Genomic DNA, 27,334 nt, shown 5'->3' with positions numbered 1-27,334 from the left:
TGGAAATATGAATGCTCCACTAGTATCTCTCCAACTGCAGACATTTATTACCCAGACATGTCTATAGGTCTAGGCCACATCATTTAATGAGATCACCAGATCCGCTCAACATTTTACCCAAATTCTCTCTTCACTTTTTTTCTCTTTAGCCCCTGTCAACACCTTTTTTGTAATTGCCCATTTCTCCTTGAACAGGTGATCCCTACAGACATATCCCCTTACTTCCTATTCGGCTTATCAATGGTTTCACCATATAGTAAGTGAGAGATAATCTGTAACATGTACATCAATGACAATAACATTTTGATAGGGGGTGTAGCCTTCTATGGTCATTAGAAACTTGCCATCGTTTCTTGGTTGGTAAAACTCTTGACAGCAAAAAGGGAAGTGAGAGTAAATGTCTCTCTGAAGCCCCAAATAGCAGTATATTTTCTGAAGGCATAAACTCCAATAAAAAATAAAAAGTTTTGGCTTAGCATTTGACTGAAGTTAAGCTCTAACCTGACGTGTAATCTCCAATATGAATTTCTATACCAGCATGCATGGAAAAAATAAATGTAACAATGCATTTAGATTTAATAATTTAGCATTCTCGTAAGGTTTTGAACAGTGTGCACTGTACTAATAGTAGGCATGTCTTTAGGCTGCGTTTTGCCACCTGTAGCTGGGCACACCCTACAATTTTCCTGCAGCTTTCTTTACCCTGGTTATAGTGCCAAGTCAAACACATACAGTATCAAACTTCAGACAAACATAATTACCTGAAATAAAGTGTAATTATCGCATGCCCTCTCTTATCCCTAAAACCCCTTTTGTTGTAACAACTGCTGCACCGGGGGTAGTTAGGTTATAGTTTCTGGGAGTCTGTGCCATTGTCTTTGTGCCAAGTCCAAAAGGTGAATCCTTTTTTTGCACACTTCTTGCCTTGAGTTACTATGATGTATTAAAGTCATCAGATCAGCTTGGTACTTAACCCTTTCAAAGGAAGGTTCCTTTGAACCAGGATCCGCTCTGTGAGTTCAAAGGCAAATGCTGCGTGACCCCCAAACCTGTTTATGAAAATAGGGAACCCCTGACCCCTAAATTTAGCTTTGCTTTTGTAGGCTACTGCATTTTGCACTTTGCATATGCACTGTGAATCTAAGTAAATGATGAAATAATTCAAATTCTAATATTTAAATAGTAGGGATTTCTAAGCAAAGTTGCATCCAGAGATAACAAAGTCATCTTTGGCCCTTTTTAATACTACCATTGTTCTGTTACTGCTATTTTGTCGTTATTAATCATTTAACTGAGTACATTATTAAATATAACAGAACATGATCAATGCAAAAGTGCTTATCTAGAGTACGCTGATGAATTGTAGAAATTATTATAAGCTTGTAAATGTCTAGAAAGATTTATGACCATAACTATGGAGACTTTTAAGCTGGTCAAGGCTAAGGCAGACTGTGATATCAAAGATCATTGTAGTTAGTTATTTACTCTCTTTTGGTTTCAGGGTTCAGTAAGGCATATATAGGCAAATAATAATTCCTGTCTTTGTCTGTAGGAACTCATCTCAAGAATGGTGATTGGTTTAAAGAGAACCTGTAGCGTAAGGGAAATATAGGCTGAAGAAAAGGAAATTGGTTGATAGACATTTCCTGTTTGTGAAAGTTTTTTTTTTTTTTAATCTGATGCAAATGTAAACATAATAGTACTTGTGTTGGCATGGTGCCTGTACAATTATAAGGTTTCGTGATTATACAAGGATCCCTAAAATCTGGAGCATTGTGATTCCTAAATAAATCCTGACTTTTGCGGAGGAAATTGGGGCATAGCCATGCCTGCTAACTTCTTACAACTCCTTATTAAAATATTACCCTGTGCCCCCTAGCACAGTCTTGGGGGTACAAAGGAATCTTAAGCCTTATACAGACATCGAATGGACGTCAGAGGATTGACACTGGAAACAATCTTTTGTGGTCGTTTGCAATTGTACAGTGTACACACAGCACTGTTCTGTTCTATAGGAGAGGGAAGAGGAGAGGAAGAGTGAGCAGTAACATGTTCTACTCTCCTCAGTGGAGGATTATTATTATTAATAAAAAGGATTATATATAGCACCAACATATTATGCAGCGCTGTACATTAAATAGGGGCTGCAAATGACAGACAGATACAGACAATGACGCAGGAGGAGGAGACGACCCTGCCCCAAAGAGTTTACAATCTAGGAATTTAAACAATCTTCGGGAACCTCTGTACACGTCAGATTTTTTACCCAAGATGAGCACGACCATTTGTTTCCGATCACTATTATCAGACTGGTGTACATAGCTTTAGTGTAGGAACCTTCCAGTGCTATCGTTGATGCTGTTGCACCAAAACTGTCCTCTTTCTGCTCTTCATGACCCCCTATTTGCCCTTGAGATCACCAATCACACACTGAAGCCAATGGGGAAGTAAAAAGAGCAGGAATGAGCAACTGCCATCTAATCATTGGCACTTTTAGTTGTTTTGTAGCATTTGAAGGCTACCTGAGATTTTGGAGTTCTATCACCAAAAGGTGCCTGCAATAAGAATGTGTTGCCCCTTTAGTGAACCTTGAGAGGAGCCACAAGTTTGTTTTAGGGTAATGGACAGCGTTACCAAACAATAGTGTATTGAAGAAAGGGAGAAATGGTTGTGCCACTGCTAGACATTCTCCGCAAAAGTATTTGTACATTAGATTGCATCGATATTTGTTAAAGCCTTTATCTGGGCCTTTAAATAGGGTTTAATTATTAAGGTATATAGATATAATTATTCTCTCTCTGATTTTTTGCAGTCCTAGCTTTACTTAAAAGTAATGTGGACCCTAACCTGAGTAATGAAGATGGCCTGACAGCTCTACATCAGGTACGTGGATACATATTATGTACATCTGAGACTTCACTCCGAATTGTCATTCCTAGTGGACCTTTCATCAAAACATCACACTTTAATTGAATCAACAGGGTTCTGTGTCATCATGACCAAATCACAGAATCATTGGTGTAAAAAAATATTATTTTCGGGGTTTACTTATCTGACCTGAGGTATGGGCATCCTTGTTCAGATGGTCTATCATGATAGGCTTTATGGGTATTAAATTCCATTTAGACTGCACCCCCTCTTGCTTCCTATTTAAATAAATACAAACTGATGATATTATTTATGTTATTGCTTGTGTATGTCTAAAAGTCATTAACTGTATGCAATTATCCCCCCACCTCACCACATACCTCTTTTTTCTTTTCTACATATATTTTTATTCCAAGGAGTCTTTGGTTCAAAAGTCATTTCATCCTCCTTTTTCCTGTAAGGTTTGGGTAGGTCATGCAATATTCTTCTTTGAGTCCTAGGAGAGGGTCCCTGGTGCTTTGAGCTCATAGGAATTAGGTATCATTCAGGCTGTACCCTGGATCACAGTGCAGTGAATTTGCAGGGGACAAAACCCGAGATAGGGTATTGTAGAGAGAGATTTTTAACTTTTACTGATGCCGGGAAATGTATTTTTATATTTTTCTTATAAGCTGGATTTGGGGTTTATGATTGCAAGTCGGCAGGGTTGGTTGTTAATGTTAATAAGGTGCAGTCACCCTATTACGCCAAAGGGGTTAAAAAAAGCCACTGCCATGTTTAACCCTAAGTAAAAACGTCTGAGATTGCACATTCTCTGCACCCTACGTAGGTCTGGGTATCAAGGCAGGCATTGTTTGCCACCCACTGTTTGTCCGTCTGATCCTGTGTCCTCGGTCTTAATTATACTGCTCTGTGTTCAATGCTGTTTTTCACAGTGGTAGGAAAGCAGCTGGCCTTAGGGCACAAAAGCCCAGACTCATGGGGATAAAAAGAAGTCAACATCAAGTTCCCATCATTATTAGAATAATTCCTTTTTATATTTTGCAGATAATAAAACACATGTTCCAAACAAGTAACATAGATATGTCTGGTATAGTTTGGCTTTTCTACATGCACAAGTGACACGGATAGATATAGTCATATATATAAAGGATCATTCAACCCAAAAGTGGGTCTGATGTACTGAGACAGCCCCTGGCTAACTGGGAAAAATCCAGGTCAGACCCTAACTAATGTACGTCCTCCGTCCATCTGAATGTGATCAAGTCTGCAGTAGTATGCCTGTAATGGGAGGGAATCTTCTTCTACAGTGAGTTGAAGTCATTAGAAGAAATCTTGCAATCACCAAATTTAAATCATCTTGTATGATGCACGCTCCTCCTTTTAAAAATCTTTTCAAGATCATTTCACCTTTTCAAATCATTTAAAAATGCATGCTTGCCTGTACTCCCATCAGATCCTGAGACTGGCATGGCCCTGCCACATAGCACACTCCTGTCTGGCAAGGGAGGAGATCGACTTTTTCTCTGCTGCAGTTCAGTATCACCATCCCTACTTTAAACCTGTGGTTGTGGCAAAGGCCCTGATTTATTAAAGCTCTCCAAGGCTGGTGAGAATACTCTTTCATCAGTGAAGCTGGGTGATCCAGTAAACCTTGAATGGATCTGGTCCAGAATTGAAAACATTTAATACCAAATAGCTACTTAGTTTAAGGAAATCCATTTCAGGTTTGCTGGATGAAACAGCTTCACTGACGAAAGTGTATTCCCTCCAGCCTTTGTAGATCTTTAATAAATCAGGGCCTTAGAAAAAAGAAATGGCATTGGTTAGCTCATGAAGTCAGCTGCTTCCACCTATCAGCTCAGCTAATTGGCTTCCCATGCTGTGTCTCCTTTGCTGTGCTTCAAAAGGGTAATAGCAAGGTAAATTCAGGTATTTACTTTTTAAAAATAAATAAATTTAGGGAACAGTGAATCTGACATTCACTGAAACATTCCCAAGTGGAGGAGTTTCAAAGGCAGTACTTCACTGTCCACCAGGGAATGTTCAATAAATGTCAGATTCATTGCTTTATAAATAGACATCTTGGTAATATTTAATTTGCATTTTTTATTTACCTGGAGTTTAGCTTTAAAGTAAGAGAGAAAAAAAGAACCATAAGGACTGGAATTGCGTAGCTCTCTTTTTTAAATTGATATTTATTTGAAATCATAGATGAACATTGGAGAACCTGAGTGATCCAGCAAACTTGCAATAGATCTGGTCCAGGATTAAAAACATTTGCATCCTTAATAGCAAACTATATTTAAGAAATTCATTCCAGATTTGCTGGATCACTCAGGTTCTCCCATGTAAGTCTATCCACTCCAGTCTTGGAGAGGCTTAATAAATCAGACCTAATATACTAACCTATCCTGATGCCAGTTGGTAGAATCCATGAGAAGATTTCCACATATTGCACGTTTCTGGGTGTGTTGGATGTTTGTGTCCTGCCACGCTTTGTGGTTTCCTCTGCCACCAGGAAGAGACTCGGTCATTGTGGGGGATACAAGTAACCAATCCAGCTAGAAGTTTGTTGAGTTTGAAAGTCAATTTAGCTAAAAAAAAAAGTGAAGAAGTAAATATGAAAATTCTTTTCTTTTTGATTTTTTTTACATTTTTGGGTGGTCAAATGAAAGCCATGCAACTGCCACTTTCAGATAGAGTCCGCCAATAGCCGCCCTTGCATTTCTTTTATGACAGTTTTACTTTTCAAGTATTAATGGTTAACGCTGCATTCCATAGCACATTCAGACAGCATCACACACGATGTACTTGATACATCTGCTCAGTAGCAATCTGTTCTTAGAAATATTGTCTAGTTGTTGGCAGCAGTACATGATCTTGCATAATTTGTACTGAACATGTACTAAATAGTTGTACTTCCTTTAATGTTTGTGAAAATTAACCCAATAGCAGCCCAAGGCAAGTCACCTTCCGTGTAGAATTACCGCTAGTATAAGCTGGAATAGGATAATAAGTAATTTATCTGAGTGGTTGTGTGTTTAGTATCCATTAGGTACCATTTTACTATGACCACATGATTCATTTTGAGTTTATTTTTATATGTACCCCTCAATGACTTGTTTAGGACATTATTTGTGTTACAAACGTATAAATATAAATCAGAACTTAAAGCAGAAGTAAACTTTCCTCTCCTCCTTACATCATTGGCATCTTCACCCAGGTTTGGGTCTTCAACCACCTTGATTGACCAAACCGGAATGATGCAACTCCTGCACATGTGCACAGAAATTCATCCATTCCTGGCATTGTACACTGCGCTGCACATGTGCATTAGGAAAAAAGATTGCAAACAGTTAAGCTTTGTTTATTGCAAAAGGGACATCACCTGTTTGATGTAACTGCTGCACATTTATTCCCAGCCACTTTGTATGCCCTGAACATTCAGGTAAGGGGCAATGATAGGAAGCATGGAGCCAGGGGGAAGGACACCCTATATGACACCCTTGGAAGCCATTTAATCCCAAAGCTTTGCAAAAGAGCAAAGATTCCACTCGCCATTCATAAGGCATAAGGTGATTTTACTTTTCGATTATTTTCTTTATTTCTAGTATATATAATATTTTATTTTTTATTTTATCATTATTCCTTTTCTTTTATTTACTTTTATTCTCACAATGGTGACAGGGCCACTTCAAACTGTTCCAGCCCCTTCCCCCAAAGAGCACATTTCACATTCTCGCTTCTCCTAAAATTCTATGTATTATGTTTTCCACAACAGTTATTGAATTCATTAAATGAATCCATCATAATAAAATATTAATTCCCATTAGTGATGAATGTTGTTTACACACAATTGTGTCTTTGTCTTGTGTGTCCTAATGTGACCTGTTTATGAAAGCACATCATCATCTCTTTCTTCTTACCATTGTGTCTACCCACCAGTAGTGTGATGGTCTTGCATCTGTCTATATATCATATACTGCAATTGCTGCCCATTCCCAGTCACTGTCCCCTGTGTCACATCATCTGTCCTATCACTCTGTCCCCTCAGTGCTGCATTGATAACTATGAAGATCTTCTCAAGTTGCTGTTATCACATGGTGCTAATGTTAATGTCACAGACAATGAGCTTTGGACTCCTCTCCATGCGGCGGCCACCTGTGGTCACACCAACCTGGTGCGGATACTAATTCAGCAGTAAGTATGTTGCACCATTTTTTTCTGCAATTTACTATGGTCTATTCCCAATTTTGGATCTGTCTTTACCCACCAGGGGAGGACTGGAATATTTGGCAACTAGCCTAGTACTATTGGATTATGTTGGTCTGGTGACCCTTACCTGAAATACTTTACCATGCAGACATCGATCAGCCTACAATATGAAGTTGGTAACACATGCTGGGCATTATGTAGCTTTTCCCTGTTGGGACCTTCAATTTCTGTGTCTGGCAAAAGTATTTCTTTTAGCACTTCCCTTGAGACTCTCTGGGCCTGATTTATTAAAGCTCTCCAACGCTGGAGAGAATACACTTTCATCAGTAAAGCTGGGTGAACCAGCAAACCTGGAATGGATCTGGTCAAGGATTCAAAACTGAATCAAAACAGTTTCAAAACAAACTTTTGAAACTGAAACAAAAATTTGCTGACTTTGAAGAAATCAATTCCAGGTTTGCTGGATCACACAGCTTCACTGATGAAAGTGAATCTTCTCCAGCCTTGGAGAGCTTTAATAAATCGGGGCCTTTGTTGGCGTGCACAATGAACCTGGCACTCACAAGGACACTGGCTAAAGTGTCATTTGTATGAAGCTTGTTGGGTGGAATGGATAGAGTACTTACTGGGGAGTGAATTCCAGCTGGTACAAGGTACAAACTTTTCAAATAGTATTTGGAAATAAATATATAGGTACAAACTTTTCAAAAAGTAATGGGAAATATATATATATATATACACACATATACATATATACGATTACCATTCATATCCATTGAAGTTTTAGCTTTAATTTTTTTTCTCCCAAGATTTATACATAAATTGGATATTGGATAAATTGGAAAATTGTTGAAATCCTGGGGTAAAGTTAGAAGAATGTATGCAAAGTCTCCATTGGGCTCTATTTATAAAACAGGAAATCTCACAAGCTAATATTTTTATTATTGAATTACAAAAGGGTTGTTGCACTCTTCAATGTGTTATATCAATTATATAGACATATTTGGAGTTTTGATAATTGCCCAATTCAGTGTCCAAATCAAACTGTGGTGCAGAAAGCTCCAGCCTTTGCCCTCCCTCTATGCACATTTGTATGATTGCCCAAGCCAGTATATTTAAGATGAAGTGAACTGAGTCACATTTTTTGGTGGAATTACTCTTTAAGTTACAGGTATCTATAACAAGTTTGTTTTATTGCAATTATCCATCTCTTCCAGTGGGGCAGATCTGCTGGCAGTGAATGCAGATGGCAACATGGTATATGATCTGTGTGAGGATGATGCTACACTGAACGTCATTGAGAATTTTATGACATACAAAGGTAAGACAATTGCTACACATTTTCTTCTTAATGTTCTGAATGCCCTGTAAACTTTAAAGTTTTATAAAATAATGACTAGCTAATATTTAACTTTGTATGGAATTGCTATACCTTTTGATATTCATCACATATTTGCTTGTAATGTCTCTTATTTCAGCAATATTAAAAGATGCAATATATTAACTTTTTGTTCCTGGTTTGAAGTATAATTAAATATATTGAATCCTAAATGAATCATATCTAAATGAATTGAATAAATGAATTATATCTAAGATCAGCAATGCTCTCATCCTTATTATGTATGAGGTCAGGGTAATCTGTTCTGAGAATAATCTGGAGGACGCTGTGACCTCCTGTGAAAATGTCTTCACTCTGGTCACGGTCCACTAAATTTACAGACTCCAGACTGCATGTGCGTGGGGAGCCATGTGTCACTAAAAAGGGAAGAAACTTCCCCCAGTTAGATGTCATGATGCTACAACCCACCCACCGCCCTGAGCCTGCGATGCACATGGGAGACATGGTCCGTGGCTCCGGCCGGTGCGCCCCCTCAAGCGGGGTCCTTCTCCTGACTTGGGGACGCACCAGCCAGAGCCCTGGACCATCAAAAGTTTCTCGCGGACCACAGGTTGGGAACCACTGCTGTAGCATTAAGTGAACCTGTATTTGATTTTAAACTGACCACAGATACATCACAGTACACAATGGATTGCCTAATAAATTATATTTATTAGCCAGAAAAGTTTCTTTTGTGTCCCTCTTTAATTTGTTTTTCTTTTTACTACTAGGATCTGATTTTCCCTAAGTTAAAAACTGCCAATTAGTTTTGGTGACCAGTTAGAACATTCTTATTGGAAAGTGGGGTGGCAGCTGCAGAGCCCAGCCCTGAGGTCAGAGTAAGTCAGGCCCAGTAATAAACTCAATCAATGTTAAAAGTGGTACAGAAGATTTTATGACCAATAAAGGTAACAGGGTGTCTAATGTGGTGTCTACTGTTAGGTAAGTTAACTTAGGGCTTAAACAAACTTAAACACAATGGTTTGGTAGCTTACAAGGTATATTAAATCATATTATCTGCATCTAAATGCAGTGTCATTCACTTTGAATAGGCAAGGCAATGGAGCTCCAACATGTATTGCAATGTATCACAATGCTTGTTAACATTGAAATAAAATGTTGCATGCATTTGTGTTAATGCAACATTCTCGTAAAAAAGAGGTGCACATCCATCCTCAAGCTTTGTACAGACATTCAATTTATGCTTTTTCTGCTCTTTCCTGATCATTTCAAGGCACAGTAGAATGGCTGAGTGCTGTACATGCAGCACTGTTCTGTTCTATGGAGAGGGGAGGACAAGCGGGAGGCACCCAGCTACGTCCTCCTCCATAGGAGCACCAGTCACCCTGCTTGATTGTTTAGTGATCCACCAGGATCATTGGGGGAACACTGAACACACACTGAATTAATTGCCTTAGAAGATCAGAATCATTCAACTCAGACAACAATTACCTAACGTGTGTGCATACCTTTGAAGTCTTCCTGAATCTCAAGCTTGAAACAAGGAAAGTAGAAGTGAGCTCCTGATCTGGATACTTTTTTAAGCTCAATCAGTTGGCCTGATTTATTAAAGCATTCCAAGACTGGAGAAGACCTACTGTTGCGTGGAACCTGGGTAATTCAGAAAACCTGTAATGGATTTTTTTAAAACCATTTGTTTTTAGTTAGCAAATGTTTTCAGAACATTCCAGGTTTGCTGGAGCACCCAGGTGCTCCTATGATAGTCTCCAATCGTGGAAAGCTTAATTAAATCAGATACAGTGGCTCAGAATGTATTAAAGCAATTGGATCAGCATGACTTCAACTAATTCAGCTTACTTGTTTTTTTCAGTACAGTACCTTTCCTTGAAATGTTTCAGTTTACTCACTTGTAATACAATGGTATGCTGTAGTTTAGTCTTGAGCAGGTTCAATATGGCATTGTACATCATTCTCTTTATTGACCATTTATTTTTCACTTAGGCATCACTCAAGAAATGGTTAACGAAGCTCGTCAGGCTCCTGAGCGTCACATGCTAAATGATATCACAGCTCTGGTAACAGCCGGACAAGACCTGAACAGAACAGACAGCCAAGGGGCCACCCTGGTGAGATGGGTTAATTTGTTGTACAAACAAGTCATGTCTGTATGTTATACCCCATCTACCACAAGACGAGCACTCACCAACCGTCATCCAATTAACAGATATACACCTGCAGCAAAATTTTTAATGTATGATGCTTCGCTTACAAAGATTTCCTTAATTGATTATTCCAAATTTTCTAGAACATTAACAAAGCAAAGTGTATGGAAACATTGATTTAGAATAATCCAACAGATCTCCTAGGTTAGGTGCATTTTTCTTAATGTATACTAGGCTTAAGTGCCTTTTAAAAATTGATAAAAGGGCTTTGCTGGAAAAGAATATGACCTGACTACAGAAACACTAGCCATCCATGTATTAAGCACATGTTCATCCATATAGGTCAGTAATTCACAACCAGGATTCAATGGAACCCTCAGCTTCCTCCAAAGGTTGTTAGGGGTTCCATGAGCAATGAGCAATTTGTGCTTTTCGGGTCAGTTTATGTTACTCCAATGATCCTTTTGGCTATCTGTAAGGGTGGCATTCTTCCCACTGGCCAGCAATGTGGTATTCTTCAGGCTAATATACTGTGGATATATATTAGAAGGGGTTCCCTAAAACCTGAAAGTTATTTCAAGGGTTTCCCTTATGTTAAAAAATGTAGAGAAAGGCTGGTATAGGTAAATACACCATCCAAACACATATATGTTAAAGTTTATTTGCAATTTTATTCACTCGTTTTGCAAATCCTTGCCATACAGTATAGTAAGCTGGGGTGACACCACAATTTCCTGTTTAGATCTTCCTGTGTTAAATCTAATACACAATCTTGATAGCGTCATTGGAAACAATCATTAGTATTCATTTCCAGCCACAAAAGGAAGGCATCCTGTTGTGTTCCTGACTTTGAACAATAGTAGCCATTAATGGTGTGTTATTTAGTGATCTGGCAAATCTCTAAAAGACATTGTAAGACCACTGTAGTAACAAGATTTTGTTTTTGCATAGAAGTAACAACAATCAGCTTTGGCAACAAAGGTTTACTTTACTTGCCTGGTTAATGAACAGTCATATTATCTAATCAGTGGTTTTCCCTTTGTTCTCCTAAAAGCTACCTAACAAACTCCCCTTCCATCTCCCAGTGTCTGAAAACAGTTGGATTACCAACACTGACCTAAGTATTGAGTCTGATTGGCTTACAGTGAGGAGCCACCCAATTGCAGTCTAAAGCCTTGTGCAGATGTCCGATAGACATCAGAGGATTGTTGCTGGAAATAATCTTTCAACAATCTTTCAATAAACGAGCGCTATACACCCAGCACCGTTCTGTGCTATGGAGTGGGGAGGGGAGAGGACGAGCGAGTGGCACCCCACTGTGCTCTCCTCCAAAGGAGTAAACAGCAGTTGTTCTTGATCAGTCATTCATCAATCCGTCAGGGCAGATTGCCTTGGCAGATTGATGAAATACACAGGGGACAGGTGTACACATGACTTTCACCTGAGATGAGCATGACAGTTATGGCAAATCTTAAATTTACATTGCAATAGGACAGGGTTAAATTCTTGTGATGCTTTTATTGCTGCCTGTGATTATACTGTGCTGGATTTAGCTTTGAATAAAATGAGTGACATGAAATCTGTGTTATTCCGGTATAGCTCCACATTGCATCTTCTCGAGGTTACGCAGAAGTAGCAGAGATGCTGCTTGAAAATGGGGCTCGAGTAGATATGAAGGACCCGGACATGTGGGAACCTTTGCATGCTGCAGCATTTTGGGGTCAGGTAAGAACACATTCTGCTCAGAATAAGAGATTAGCAAGAACCTGATGTCATTATGCCGGTATGAAGATAACCTAACTAGGGTACATTAGCATTGCTGCTTAGCAACACGAGGCCATTGGGTTGGATTCCAATCACCGCGCTGTCTGCTGGGAACTGCTCAGACTTATTTTTGCATCGTTTTCTGCAGGTGTTCCACTTTCCTTCTGTGTCCCAGAAGCAAATTAATAGTTCAAGTGTCTTTCAGTAAATTAATTTTGTCTTTTTTGGGTTTCGATGTTCAGCTGTACAGTTATGGTGCCTACAGGTGTTTGGGAACTTGGGACTGATTTGGTCAGATCGGAGAATATTTATATGTTTGTAGGTACCTGGACAGAAATCGGCACCTGTGCTAGATTTATTCTTCTGTTTTCCTGCACTAATTACCTTTTGTTTGGGACTATAGGGCTGAAGACTCTGAAGGAGGCTGAGGGGCACATTTTACTGCTGGTTGCTGGGGGGAAAGCAGAGAATTACAGCCCAAGCCCCCCACTGCCATTCTAAATTTTGCTGGACAGACCCGTGGAAAGCGGCAAATTTAGCCAATAGTGTGCAAAACTGACTTGGGGCCCTTCTGCCAAACTGACCCCTATAGCTGTGGGGGATGTAGGGTCTTGGTGCAGCGGCACATATTATACCTTCCTATTTCTGTCCTGCCTGTGGAACCTAAGTGGTACACTCGACAATAATGACACCCTAAGCCATGGCTATGTAGCCTTATAGCACTAATATAGCACTACAATAGCATGCCCATGATGATCATCTTGTGTTTACATTCCTATTTTTAGAGAATGATTCTATATTTTATACCTTCGTGTCCTCTGCCAGTTCCTCACTTTTATAATTTATCATAGTTTCCGGCTATCCTTGTTGACTAAAAGACATATAGTATATATGGTTTGGTGAAGAGGAAAGGGAGGGAAAGGTGACAACACTACCATACAGTACATTAGGTAAGCCTTGTCACCCTACGGCATGAATTATGTTAGTGGCAAGATCATTAGATAAAATTTGGTATAGGGAATAGAAAAGTTGGATAATTTTTTGCTGCATGCATTGCCTTGGCAAGGTTTAAAAACTTGATTTATTTATAAAAATATAAAAAAAATAGATTTCTTCTTACAGTATTGAAAATTAAACCAAAAATTAGCTATACATACACTGTTCCTGTGTAATCCTTTCTACATCTAGAATATTATTTTTATTCATCATACCTGGTATAGCAATGCCCTGTGTTTCCCTTTGTATGTGTTTCAGATCTATGTGGCAGAGATTTTGGTCTCACATGGAGCTATGCTAAGCAGTAAGACCTCTTTGGATGAAACTCCTCTTGGTGAGTCTAGATTTGTTTAATTTTTTACTTCCTATCTATGTAAGCTAATAAGCACTATTAGGTCCTGCACCCATGGACAAATTCAGCTTGATTTTTAGGTACCTTTAACAGCAGCTTGAGATGCTTCTGAGGTCATTCGAAACTTATTGGCGAGTTTATTCAACCTCCATTTAACCTTCCATCAGTGGTTTGTTGATAAAATAATGTGCTAAGTAATCACCATAAAGGGCATAGAGGAAAACATGGAATACAGCCTCAGAAGACCATTATACTGTAAATTTTGCTTTGATCACCAGTGGCACCAAATGAGAAAGGAAATATTTGGCAATGGGAACAGCAATGCACACACAGCCTGGGTTCATCCACCTTCATGGATATAAAAGGGTGTTACAGACAGCAAAAAAAGCATTCTTACTATTGCATTCATACCCACCTGAAAATGTATTTTTGGATTTTAATATTAAATTTGTATCCTTGACATGTAAAACAACTGAATTCTACACTTCCTAGATTTGTGTGAAGATGAAGAGCTGCGATCCTTACTGCTGGAATTGAAGCACAAGCATGACCTTATTATGAAGTCTCAGCAGAAGAACAAGTCCTCTCTAAGCCGCAGGAGCTCCAGCACTGGAAGCCACGGGTCAGTAAGAAAGAGAACACCGGCTATACACTCCACATTTCAACTGCAGTGAATTTCAGAGCAGCAGAGAAGGGAAAAAATTGGGAAAATTCAACTAATTCTTTCTTCAATAACACACTCTATATATTAAAATATGGATCACATAAATGGCCTGGATGTGGATCAGTTTAAAGTACACATAGGCTTCTATTTAAAATAGGGAGCAGTCACCATGATTGCTATTTGCATGACACCAAAGTGCTTACTTCACACTACAACTGCATTTTAGGAGAGGAGTGGATTTCTGTTCACCATGTGGCCAAGCTCTCCTCTTTTTGTTACATTTTTTTCTCCATATATTAAATATGGGGACAAATATGGACAATAAAACATCAGGAATATTTTATGAAGCAGAAAAAGAATTTTAACAGAAGCCATCACTGACCTCTATACTAGGCATTGTGGAGAAATAATTCTTCCAAATTCACAACAAAAAATGGCATTCTGATAAAAAGTCAACATTCTGATTTGCAGCAAAATTATAAAAACACTCTGAACTCATAACACAAGGGAAGTCAGTGAATAACCATACCATTTTAATAAACTTGACATTTGTAGCCACATATTCTTCAATTAAAGGGTAGGAACCAAATCCAACATCAACCCCAATCTCATTCTGCAGTTCCTATGCTATTGGTCGAAGTTTAATGCATCTTAACCAAACACTAGGTGCATCAACAAAGGCTACATACCTGAATAGACTGAATACTTGCGAGTGAACCTACCCAAGGCTGCCTATGGGCCAGAGGGCTTAACCTCAAAGGATGAATTTAACAGTAAAAGGGGACCATCATGAGAATCCCTATATGTCATGGAAAAGAAAAGTAGCAGTTCACACAATTGGTAATGGCCTTGATATTGGCTCTGGGGCTTACCTTGTATTAATGGATATGTGAAACTACCCATTTTGTTGATAGAGTTCTAGGTATCCACAAATATCATTTTGGTTTTTATGTGGGCTTTGACCCCAGAGTGCTTTTATCTTATACTGTGTATGACTTATCACCCAGCCCTGAGCTTCCTACATGGACAAGCCTGTTTTCTCCTTGTTGAAAGCATCGCACATTATAGCCATTGATTGATGTAAAAAGCACCAAAGTACCTCCATCTAATAAAAGCAACACCGAGATGACAGCACCAAAATCAGCACATCAGTACAATAGAGATCACGTAACATAAATCCTTTTTAAATGAGAAAACACAGAGCTTCTAATTCATTATAAAGCCTGAGAGGTCCTGCCTGTGACCAGATGTTTAGTCTGTTGTCTGCCACAATCTACAAAGGAAGTCAAGTCTAATAGCTGAAGGTCAGATTGGTTTCGGAAACTCACTAGTTTCTATTTTTGTATCCTTCAACATTTACTGTGCTTAATAAGAAGTGTAAGACACATATACTGATATCCTGTTATGATAGGAAGCAGCTGGTTTACAATTTTCTGTATGTGTGCAGATAGCTATGTGAAATTGTATATATTTGCTTACACAATGGGCCCGATTTTTTAAAGCTTTCAAAGATTGAAGAATATGAACTATCATGGGAGAAACCTTAACAATCCAGCAAACCTGGAATTAATCTGGTCCAGGACTGAAAATATTTGCCAACTACAGGTAGTCCCCGGGTTACATACGGGATAGGGACCGTAGGTTTGTTCTTAAGATGAATTTGTAAGTAAGTCGGAACATGTACATTATTTTAAAAGCAATTAGGACAGATGTTTGTTTCAACATATTATTAGGCAGCATGATGTCAGTTACTGTCTAAAATCCTCAATGTGAGTTAATAATAAACAAAATAAAAACTTTATGGAGCCTAGACATTCAATAACTTCTGGAGCTGTGCAAACTATGCAAAAAGAAACAACTGCAGAGTTTGTTTTAGTCATTAAAGGGTTACAAAATGTTGCTCAAACTATGCAAAAAGAAACAACTGCAGAGTTTGTTTTGGTCATTAAAGGGTTACAAAATGTTGCTCAGCTGTGTTTAGCAAAAGATTTCTTCTGCAAGTCATGAAAACTGCCCCCTCCCCCCATCAAGCCTCTGTCCTGCACGCAAGCCAGCAGGGAAGCTCCGTTCTTATCTAGAAGTTGTCTATATGTCGGATGTCCTTAACTCGGGGATTACCTGTAATAGCAACTGATTTTTAGGAAATCCATTTCTGGGAAATCCAGATTTGCTGGATCACCCAGATTCTCCCATAAAGGTCTTGGAGAACCTTAATAAATTGGGCCTTATCTATTTGACAAGTGATAGAATAGAGATCTGTAAAGGTTGTCTATCCATATTTCTCCCTACATTTATATTCTGTATGACTTTTCTAAAACGCATTTGCATTTACTGGTCAAGGCAGATGGCAAGATTATGGAAGCATTAGAAGCTCACATAATGAGCAATATGCATTAACCATTGATATTCAGTATTCATGTTGCTTATTGTACATCGTGCTATGTACATGTGCAGAAGTAAATTTCAAGTTTCCCAGAGTAAATCCTGCCAACGAGACATATAAGGGCTTTCATTGCTCACCTCCTTCTAGTTGCTTGGCCATTTAATATTGTTGCTCTCCTAGAAAAAGTACCCAGGTCAGGAAAGTCAGAAAATAGTTATAAATCCTTCTTTACATTCTTCTTTTGCTTTCAAGACTCAGTATATTGAAGTAGGAGAACCAGTGTGATGGCTAGTTAATAGCAGCCTTTTATGTTTTCCTATGGAAAAGGTTAGCTTTAGTGACTGTTTTCTCATGATGGAGAGATGGTATATAAAAAGCTAAATGGTTAGGTATTATTGTCATTCTCTGGCCAGGGTACCCATCCACATATATTAACCTAAATGTCCCAATTTATTACCTTAATTTGTGGTTACATAGCATGTTAGGCCCTTAGTCTTTTTTCTTGGGCCATTGTAACAGGGAGAGTTATTTCTCGTGCATCTACATCCTCTCTTGTAATGCGGACTCTTTCAATTGGCTGAGAAAAGAGTCCATTGGACGGGTGCACACCGGGTCCTAAAGACTTCAGTGCCGGCTTGGACCATATCAATGGGAGTTGGCAACAAGACCAGGTGGGACAAGGGACAGAGGGTATGGGGTTCAATTTTTTTTTTAATTTTAAATAGGTGGGTGGATAGGTTGGTTTGATATGGAACGGTAGGGTCCCTTTGCTTTTACCTGGGTTTTTTTTAAAGTTAGCTTTGGATCCAAGATGAAAGGAACAACCATCATTGACTAGCCAGAACCAATTGAGCCCCGATTTGAGGTAGGGTAGCACTGCCTCAATCATCCAACCATATGTATATATTAAACAGGTAGTCCCCAAGTTAAGGACATTTGACATACGGACATCTTCTGGATATGAACAAGGCTTCCCTGCTCGCTCGTGTGCAGGACGAAGGCTTGATGGGGGGAGGGCGCGGTTTGCATGACTTGCAGAAGAAATCTTTTGCTGTTCTGCAACATTTTGTAACTTTTTAATGATCAAGACAAACTCTGCAGTTGTTTCTTTTTGCATATTAAAGCACAGCTTGCTCCAAAAGTTAATAAATGTCTAGGCTCCATTAAGTTTTTTTTTTTTTCCTTTGTTTGTAATTAACTCAGTGAGGATTTTATACAGTAACTGCCACCACACTGCCTAAAAATATGTTGGGACAAACATCCGTTCAAGTTGCATTTATTAAAATAATGTACCTGTTCTGATTTACATACAAGTTCAATTTAAGAACAAACCTACAGTCCCCATCTCGTATATAACCTGTATAAGCTGGTTTACAAAATGTATTTTTTTTTTACAAGTTTTGTAACATTAAGTAGAAACATTTTCATCTTTATGTATGATAAAATATTTCAACAATCATTTTCAGAATTATTGTGCCTTATTATATTTTCTGGTTGATAATTTTCTGTTGATTTTATCCTTATAAAACAAGCGTAATTTGGACGGTCATTTTAGGTATTCTATAATTAGACATTTCGCTATGCTTTATCCTGTTACTATTATTTATATTTCCCTGCTGATTTTTTGCACCTTCTGGTAATCTGACAGTGTGGTTGTTTCTCAGAAAGGTTGTGCGGCGTGCAAGTTTATCAGAGAGGACTAATATGTACAGACGGGAATATGAGAAGGAGGCCGTAGTGTGGCAATGTCTTGTATCAGCTGGGGAAACAGAAGGGGCACAAGAAGAAGAGGAACCCAGCCCTGACCTTCAGAGGGTGAGCAATACTCACAAAGTAATACAGTATGCAGCACTGAAATATCTGCCACTGATATTGTGGAAAAGCCTGATATATATTATGATGAGTGACTTTAACTTTCTATTGTGTATCCTAATTGCCATATCATACACCACACTACATGTGACCTAAATAACATCTGACTATATGCATAAGTTATTTGTAATGAAGACCATTTCAAGGCGCACTTTTCCTTTGTGCAAGGACATAGTGTGTTTTTGCCTTATTTTGTTTTCCCCAACTTTAACCCAATCAGTTGGCCTTTTGTTAAAATAATATAAATAGTGATATATTGAGGATTGACTTTCATATACCATATACCAAAAAATACAGCGCAACATCTCCCTCTAGTGGTCAATAAGGAAAATCTAGCAACTCAAAGAATGCAACAAGGTTGCACAGAATATTTGGTCAATGTTTTGTTCACTGCTTTATAAATATACTTCTAAGTATTATGCTACATAAAAGTGCCTAAAGGCAAACCATGACCCTACTAATATTAAAAAAACAACCATAGAATAATGACTAATGGCTTTTATTATAAAGTCATAACGTACAGTTCACATTTCAGTCCGCTGTGCTTTAAAAATAATCCTGCTTGTTGTGGTTTAAATTGAATTCCCAGTAAGTGTGTTTTCCAAAAGTATTGTTAGTATTATATCTAGAACCTATTGAAAATGAAAGTTGCTTTTTCTTCATTAAAAGTGCATTCAACATGCATCTAACCATGAGTCCGGTTCACACCAATGCTGTGCACTAATGGACCATAGAACACCTGAGACATAACACTGTGCCTTTTACTGCAACTTGCACATGCAGCGCTCCAAAAGGCACTTGCTTTGAGGCACACTAAGGCTCAGTACACACCTACACACGTGCAATAATTGTCGTTGGAAACAATTTTTCCTTTCCAACGCTAAATGACTGCTCCATAGAGTAAAATGGCGCTGTACATACAGCGCCATTTTACTCTATGGAGAGGGGAGGGGGAGAATGACCCTGCTGCGCTCTTTCTCCTTCATTTGTATTACGATCGTTTGTCATCCATCGTTCCGCCAGAACAGTCGTACGGACGAAGAACAATGAGCACTGTACACACACAAGATTCTCATCCAATATCAGCCCTGAACCATTGCACGTGTGTATAAATCCTAAGACGCACAACCCATTTTGGGCCAAGAATGCACAACTATTTAAGAGTTAAAGACATCAATAAGTCCATAGTCATGTGTTCCCATATGACTATGGGACTACCATAGTCATATGTTTGAAATACAGTCTAAAGTTAATTTTGGGGAAAAACAAAAACCCTAACTGCATGTTTTTGGAATGTGGGAGGAAACCGGAGTACCCTGAGGAACCCCATACAAACACAGGGAGAACAAACTCCATACAGATAGTTTCCTGGCCGAGATTCAAACCTGGGACCCAGCGCTGCAAAGGCCGGAGTGCTAACCACTGAGCCACTGTGCTGCCCATTGTTCCAGTAAAGATCAGTGGGCTACTTATGTTGCCCTAGGGGTCGTATGATTTTAAAAATGGGAATTACAAATCTTATTACAGTTACTGCACCTGTGTGCTGCTTTCCTGGAGTTCAGCTTTATTGTAGCATTTACAAACTCTAGAACAATCATTTTCCAGCAAAGATGGATGGTCTATTTTGATGAGATATATATGAGACCATTTTATATGGTATCTAGAGAAGAAATTGATGCATGGCAAAAAAGTAAGTTGTTTCGTGATAGTGGCATAACAGTTTACTTAATTTTTGTCTTTACAGAGAGATCCCATGGATCCCGACACAATGATGGGAAATCATGACAACTTTTCAGAATCTCAATACCATAATGGGTTTTGTTCTCCAGTTCCTCAATTTTATTGTTCTCAAACAATTCCTGACTCACCAGGCCCCACTCCACTTTCCAATGGCAGCTCCAGCCACTCCTTGTCTTCTTATACACAAAGCCCTGTGTGGAGTGGCATCTTGGAACAAGCCCCGCTTACTCTTTCTGAGCTGAAGAGGCAGAGGATGGCAGCAAAGCAAAACCGGTACCTGGCACGGAGTACCAGTGAGTTACTTGGGTCTGGCAACATAGACTATTCTAGCGATCCTGGCACACCCCCATGGTGCTCCAATGGTACCCCTGTGTATTATACACCCACTAGTGGCGACCCTCCAATTTTACGACTAAAAGCTACAACTGAGGATGAAGAAGAAGAAGCCGGCAAAATCTTACGGTGCTGTCGGCTCTCATGACTACAGCTGCTTTACAGTTCTGTATGTGTATTATATGCAGAGAAAAGTGTACATATATATATATATATAAATTATTGGCAAAAGTCTGTGGACACCTGACACATCTATATAAGATTGTTGGATATGTCATTCAAAAACTAAATCTAAAAGAGCATTTAGGTTCACTGTTATGTTGGACAAGAAGACCTAGCTAACAATTGATGATCCATTTCACCCCAGAGGAGTTCAGTAGAGGTCAGAGCTCTGTGCAGGCCATTCTTTGACAACATATTTATTAAAACTATGTATTTATGGAGCTGACTTGCATGGTGCACAGGAGCATAGTCATGCTGGAACAAAAAATTGCCTTGCTAATATGTTTGTCACAAGGTTGAAATGCACAACTACAAATTATTTGCAGCCTTTCAATTGGTTTGCCCCAATATCAGATTATGTTAATTTTGGATTAGATTTCACATATGCTCATGGCCAAATCTAAGGATGGATTTCAATGGTATTTTGGCTGGTTTGGATTACCAAAAGCCTTCTAGGAGAAAGAGACCAGATGTTGCTTTAAAGGCTATTTTTGCCTTTTATCTGTTGTTCCCTTAGTTTTATTACCAAAACCACCACTTCCCACATTTTAGGAATTATGGTCCATATATAAATGAAGTAATTCCGGTCATGTTATAAGGACCCTTATCGTCTTGTTAGACAGGGCTGCCAAGAACTCCCCAAAACACATAATACACATTTTTGGAGCCTGGTTTGGATTTTTTTGATTGAGACTTCCGGATACAAAAATCAGAAATTCAGATTTGCATACATTTTTAATATATTTGGCTTAACCACAACTATTTCAAACATTTCAACAGTTTATTTATCTTCCCTCCTTTTTGGGAACATATAAAGTCAATATTGTGGAGGGACGATTACCTACATTTGACCATATAGAAGATGTGACGGTCAGGTGTCAACAAACTTTTGGCCATATATTGTCCTTTTGGGATGACCATATGTATAGAAATATTTGTACAAATACATGTATATAGACTGGTTGATGAGTACCTGCAAAGGTTCCTCTGTACATAATCGCAGTTAATAAGTTTTACGTACATTAGATATTGTATAAAGGCAACTATATATATTTAAGTTTAAAGCCAGAATACCACACAATGAGAGTTAATAAAAATCTCCAAGGCTGGAGAAGATAAGACTATTATGGGAGAACCTGGGTGATCCAACAAACATGGAATTGATTTCTTAAAAGTCTTTTGCTATTATTTGGGAATCGTTTTCAATCCTGGAGCAGATCCATTCCACTTTTCCCAGATCACCTAGGTTCCCCCATCTTCTCCAGTCTTAGAAAGCTTTATTAAATCAGACTCAATATGTATTTTTCTTTTTAGAATGGAATGGAACTGAGTGGGATCTGCCCCAAATGCCATTGGGACAAAACTTCTGTTTAGCTTTTTAGTAGCATTTACAGTGTCACTGGCTAGTGACATTGGATGAACAGGGTGGGCTCAAACCCAACTTGTCCCAGGGTGGATTTTTTGAATTAAGGAGAATCAGCCACAACTGGACACATGCAGAAATCTAAATGTTCAGCCATGAATTTTTATAATGGTAGTTAGGTTTTTTGTATATGTCTGTGACTTGTTCTCTTTAGAGTGTCCATCTGCTTTAAAATTGAATCTACCTGTATGAAAGCGGCACAGGCACCAGGCACCCCGATTTTTAATATATTTTGCACTTTGTATGTATGGCTGGATCTTTAGGATATGGCCATTTGCTAGCAAACCAAACCAACACATCATGCACAGGACAGTGGATATGATTGTTGAACTCCTGAAATTAATTGGATGGGGGAAACATGGACTTCCCATGCACCCAGTGATAATGATAATTCTGCCCATGTTTTGGGCACTTTTTTTTTTTTTTTTTTAATATATGTATATATTTATAGTGTTGTGAATATGTGTATTATGTTATTTTATTTCATTATTAGTGCCATCACTGTTATACAATATGTCACTTATTTTTGAAGCAATGATGTCAAACACACTCTAAGACTTACTCTGAAAGTGTCCTGTGATGGAATGTGTAAGTGCACATTATTTATTAGAAGGTCTAAAATAAGGATTGTCTTTGTTTACCTTTCCAACCATTTACACCTAAGCCTGCACTAGAAGATGGATGGATAATGAAATATATACTTTTACTCACTGAGCAGTACAGAACACGTATTATAAGTTGATTTCGGTGTTTCCATGATGGGTATGAAAGCATTGGTCCCTTCTGATTAGTTCAGTTCAGCAGCATTTGCTTTGGCTCAGTGGACCTGAGAGCAAAGGGACATATAACCCATACAGAGGCAATTCCACCTAAAAGTTAATAGTTTTAGTTTTAGTGGCCTATCTGGCTGAGTCTGCCCCTCTCTGCTTGTATTTGTCTTGGACAGTCCAACAGAAAGATCTCCCTACTGTTCTTGAACAGTGCCCACCTTGGAGTCTTGGATGTTCTTGTCCTCTATTGCACATTCAAGTTCTTACAATTGCATTCTATTTTATTAAATTATTAACAAAGCGGGAAAAGTGAGACACTTACATGGGCCACAGAAAGTACAAATAGTTCTTGCAGACCCAAAAACTAATATTAGAGACATGCAAGAATCTATCAGTTGGCTTAGGACCAGAACTAAAGAACTTACCAAAACTAAGATACAGCTTTGGGTGGGCAGACCCTTTACAACCTATATAAGTGAGGTCATTTGAACACTTAAAGTAGAACTAAAGATATTGGTGGATTTTGGATCAATTTTGGCACACACCTTTTTTGTGCCTTGCAATAATGACGGGTCCTTGATTCTGTCACCCCCGCATGATCCCAAGTAGCCATCTTTACTGTCAAGGATTCAGGGTCCACCTTGATCCTCTTTGACCATTGGGTTTCATTTACCCCAACATCTAAGTTTACTGTCAGTGCAGCCCGGTATAGCGTTGACTGTACACATGGCACAATCTTTGTGTAAGCAAAAAAAATGGAAAGGTAGCAGGGGCAGGGAAAAAGTTTGAGACTTTGCAGGTTTCTCTTGCCAAAAAAACTCTACCTCCTGGTGACTTATTGTTTTTTGGGGATTAATTCTGCTTCAAGTGTTACTTTTTAACAGATGTAGAGCCAATTAAACTCCTCTGCAAAGACGATAGTAAATTCCCACAAAGCTGCTTTAATAAATAGAAAGTCCCACAAGAAACTCTGGGGGTGTTGGAATTATGACCCCACTATGATGGTCTGCAGGTGACCAGAGAACAGCATTACAGGCAGAGACTGGGAAATGGAATCACTAAAATTAGGAAAACAGCATACTCGGAAGTGTTGGATTCTGAAGGTTGGTATGGTGATGGTTAAATTTTAATGTAATGGAAGTACAGTGGAAAAAGATGGTGTGAATGATGAGAGAGGTGATTATATACTATTTTCATTTCACAGAAGCCTTTTTTTTGGATTCATTATATTTAAGATAGAATTGTTTTAAAGTATAGGCTAAGTAATCAAAGAGGTATTTTAAAAAGTATTATGCCGCCTATTTACCTGCAAATTTGCTGACCACCTGTTCAAATCATACTTCAATACTTTTCAATGCCTAATAAAACAATCACTCATTCTGCCACTTAGTGGCCAATCAAAAGTGTACAGAAGTCACAATGTTATTATTATTGTTATTGATAAGCAGGATTTATATAGCACCAACATTCTATGCAGCGCTGTAAATTAAATAGGGGTTGCAAATGATGGACAAATACAGACAGTGACACGAGGAGAGGATCCTGCCCCAAAGAGCTTACAATCTAGGAGATTCTATGTGTAAATTCTATGTGTTCCGATGAATAATTGGACGAATTTATGTTTAATTTACAGGGTAATAATTTATGGGTATAGCCCAAAGTGTGCAAAGCATATATCATTTCTGTAGTTGTCAATACAGTTTTTCTTTTATTTTCATCTACAGTTCTTTTATTTTATTTTCTGTGACTGTAAAATTAGGGCCAATCCAATACAGCACAGCAGTAAAGAAATGTTTTTAGATATTGCAGAAGAAATATAAATATGTAGAAATTAGTGTGTGTTTATAAAACTTGAGCATTCTAAGTAAGTAAACTTAGACAACTTCAACTAAAAGCACAGGTTACCTTTACTGAAAATCACATTTCAAAATGAACAGTGACTCCAAAGTTGAGGGCAATAGTAAAAGCATCTTGACTTTTAGTTTGGGCCCTCTATTTCTTTTTAAGGCTCTCAATGTAATACTTACCTCCTCTGCAGGGCTGTCCCCTGAAGACTTACCTGCCGTTTGATCCAAAGTCAGACTTCTTCTGGGTTGAGTTTTACCCAACTTCATAGAGTGCAAATTGCAGTATCTCCACCCATGGGTTGGGGTGCCAATATGGCGTCCCGCACTTACAGTACAATAATACAGAAAACAGTGCTGATGACTTCATGTCAGCATTGCTCTCTGTACTCCAGAGGATATCTCAGATCCAGAGAATAGACGAAGAGGATCCCAAGTATCATGTGAACAACTTCAAGACTTAATTTACCCAACAAAAGTGTATGACGTACATGCAGGACAAGGGGCATCCTAAGTGGGGAGTAGGGCGTTTTGGACTATTAAGATGGTTAACCAATAAGGAGTCTCAAAAGAGGGCAAAAATGTTGAATTTTGTATTCATTAGAGCAGGGTTTAAAAAAGGGGGAAGCCTTTAAAAAACTTTCATGTCTTTAAGGAACCCCTGCTATAATTACTATATCCACAATTCACAGTACATTAGCAGAGTGATCACCTTGAAGAATGCCTCTTACATTTCTGGTCAGTGGGAAGAATGTCACCCTTACAGATAACTAAAAAGATCATTGGTGTCACATAAACTGACCTGAGAGGCACAAACGGCTCTAGGAACCCCTCTGGGGGAACCCCGGTTGAGAAACACTGGGATAGAATGAAAAGGGTTGGAATCAAACCTCACTAGAGGCTCCAACCCTTCCACCAAAATAACATGTTTGAGCTGTATTTAGGCTTTAAATTTCAAAGTTTACATTGTATGGTAATTTCTGTTAACCAAACCCAACAGAAAGTTAGAATTTTTTCTGACTTTTATAGCGGTGGGTTAGAAAGGATGTTTCCTTTAAGCACACAAACACTTTGAATAAACCTGTATATTCCTGTGCACACTAGGATTTCTATATGTATAAAACGCATCAAAAGTATATATATATTAAATAGAATAATATTCTCTAAAAAAATATTCTATATTTCTACATTGTGTTTGTTATACAATGAAGAGTGTAGACTTTATCACCGGTACTGTATAAACAATGCAATTATAGAGCAGGATTGTAAAAGCAAAATAAAAAGACCCATAAACTGACAACCAATCAGAAAAATACTTTATTGTCCTGCCTGCTCTAAGAAATATAAAGAAGGAATCTGATTGGCTACTGTGAGTTTAGTGCTCTATAATTATTATTTTTTGTATTGCTTGAATTAAATTTGTGTTGCCAAAAACATGTGGACCCACACTTTCCTTTAATGCTAAGCTTTGTGTGTGTATGAATGTGGGTATTACCAGTTTGCAGAGCATTTTGGGAACCAGATATGCTCCATACAGCAAAAAATGGCTCATGGCATTTAATTCTTTAGATCTATACCTATATCATTTCCTTTTGTAATAAACAGTTTTGGTTTTGATGTAATAAACCTGACTTTTGTGTGAACTCTTTAAAGTATGTCTAAACCCTCGAATGCAAAATTATGACAACACTACTATCCATATATATAGTATAATAATGCAGCCTTCACATCTAAGGGTCAGTAAGGTGCAACTAAAAGCTGCTCCCAAGCTCTCTGTTTTTTTAATCTTTTTCCTGAAGCAAACCCATACATTGGTAACACAGAACAAAGTAATTAGTTCATGTTTTCTAGTGGTAGAAGCAGCTTCGTTTACTTAGCTTTGGACAACCCCTGTGTTGTCCCAGCCTGCTAAGTTTGAAAAAAATGCCCAAAATTCTGTATTTGTGATACATGTCCGGATGCCATATCTTAGTGCTTGAGCAGCCAGCCAACAAGCCTGACTAATTTCACAATGGAGCACAGCAAACCTATGTAAGAATAAATCTAGGTTCAGTCCTGTCTAGGAATTTGGCAAGACTCTCAACAGCTGCCACCGCCAGTCGATTGGTCACTCTCATGAACCAGCATTTCCAGATTTCAGAAGAGGTGGCAGTAAGTAGTACTGTAATACTCACTGCCACTCCCATTCATTCTCTATGGGGCTGCCATGGGTGGAAGCTACTTGTAGCACCTCCCCTGAGGAGGCCATAAACTGCACCTCAATCCTATTGCCATTCACAGAAGGCTTTACCTAAAACCAAAGTTATAGTCTGTGCACCCACCTTTTCACAAGCATGTAGTTTCCCACGCCACCAAGTCAGGTTTAAGTTTGTCATCCATTCTGA

The 27,334-nt window shown here is 38.5% G+C and overlaps 1 protein-coding gene across 1 annotated transcript; it reads left to right on the top strand.

Annotated features, from left to right (window-relative positions):
* Positions 1–2,802: 2,802 nt before the first annotated feature.
* Positions 2,803–26,576, top strand: PPP1R16B (protein phosphatase 1 regulatory subunit 16B; the record flags this gene model as incomplete). The annotated part of the gene is made up of 9 exons (XM_072403204.1): positions 2,803–2,883; positions 6,926–7,071; positions 8,304–8,407; positions 10,427–10,551; positions 12,187–12,312; positions 13,606–13,681; positions 14,192–14,321; positions 18,411–18,561; positions 20,363–26,576. Coding segments are annotated over 9 exons (1,416 nt in total), but the record flags the coding sequence as incomplete, so codon positions are not given.
* Positions 26,577–27,334: the final 758 nt, after the last annotated feature.

This window comes from Pyxicephalus adspersus, chromosome 3, assembly GCF_032062135.1.
Source record: "Pyxicephalus adspersus chromosome 3, UCB_Pads_2.0, whole genome shotgun sequence".
In the NCBI taxonomy this organism is placed as follows: domain Eukaryota; kingdom Metazoa; phylum Chordata; class Amphibia; order Anura; family Pyxicephalidae; genus Pyxicephalus; species Pyxicephalus adspersus.
Note: the sequence above shows the minus strand (reverse complement) of the source record. Positions and strands in the feature narration are given on the sequence as shown.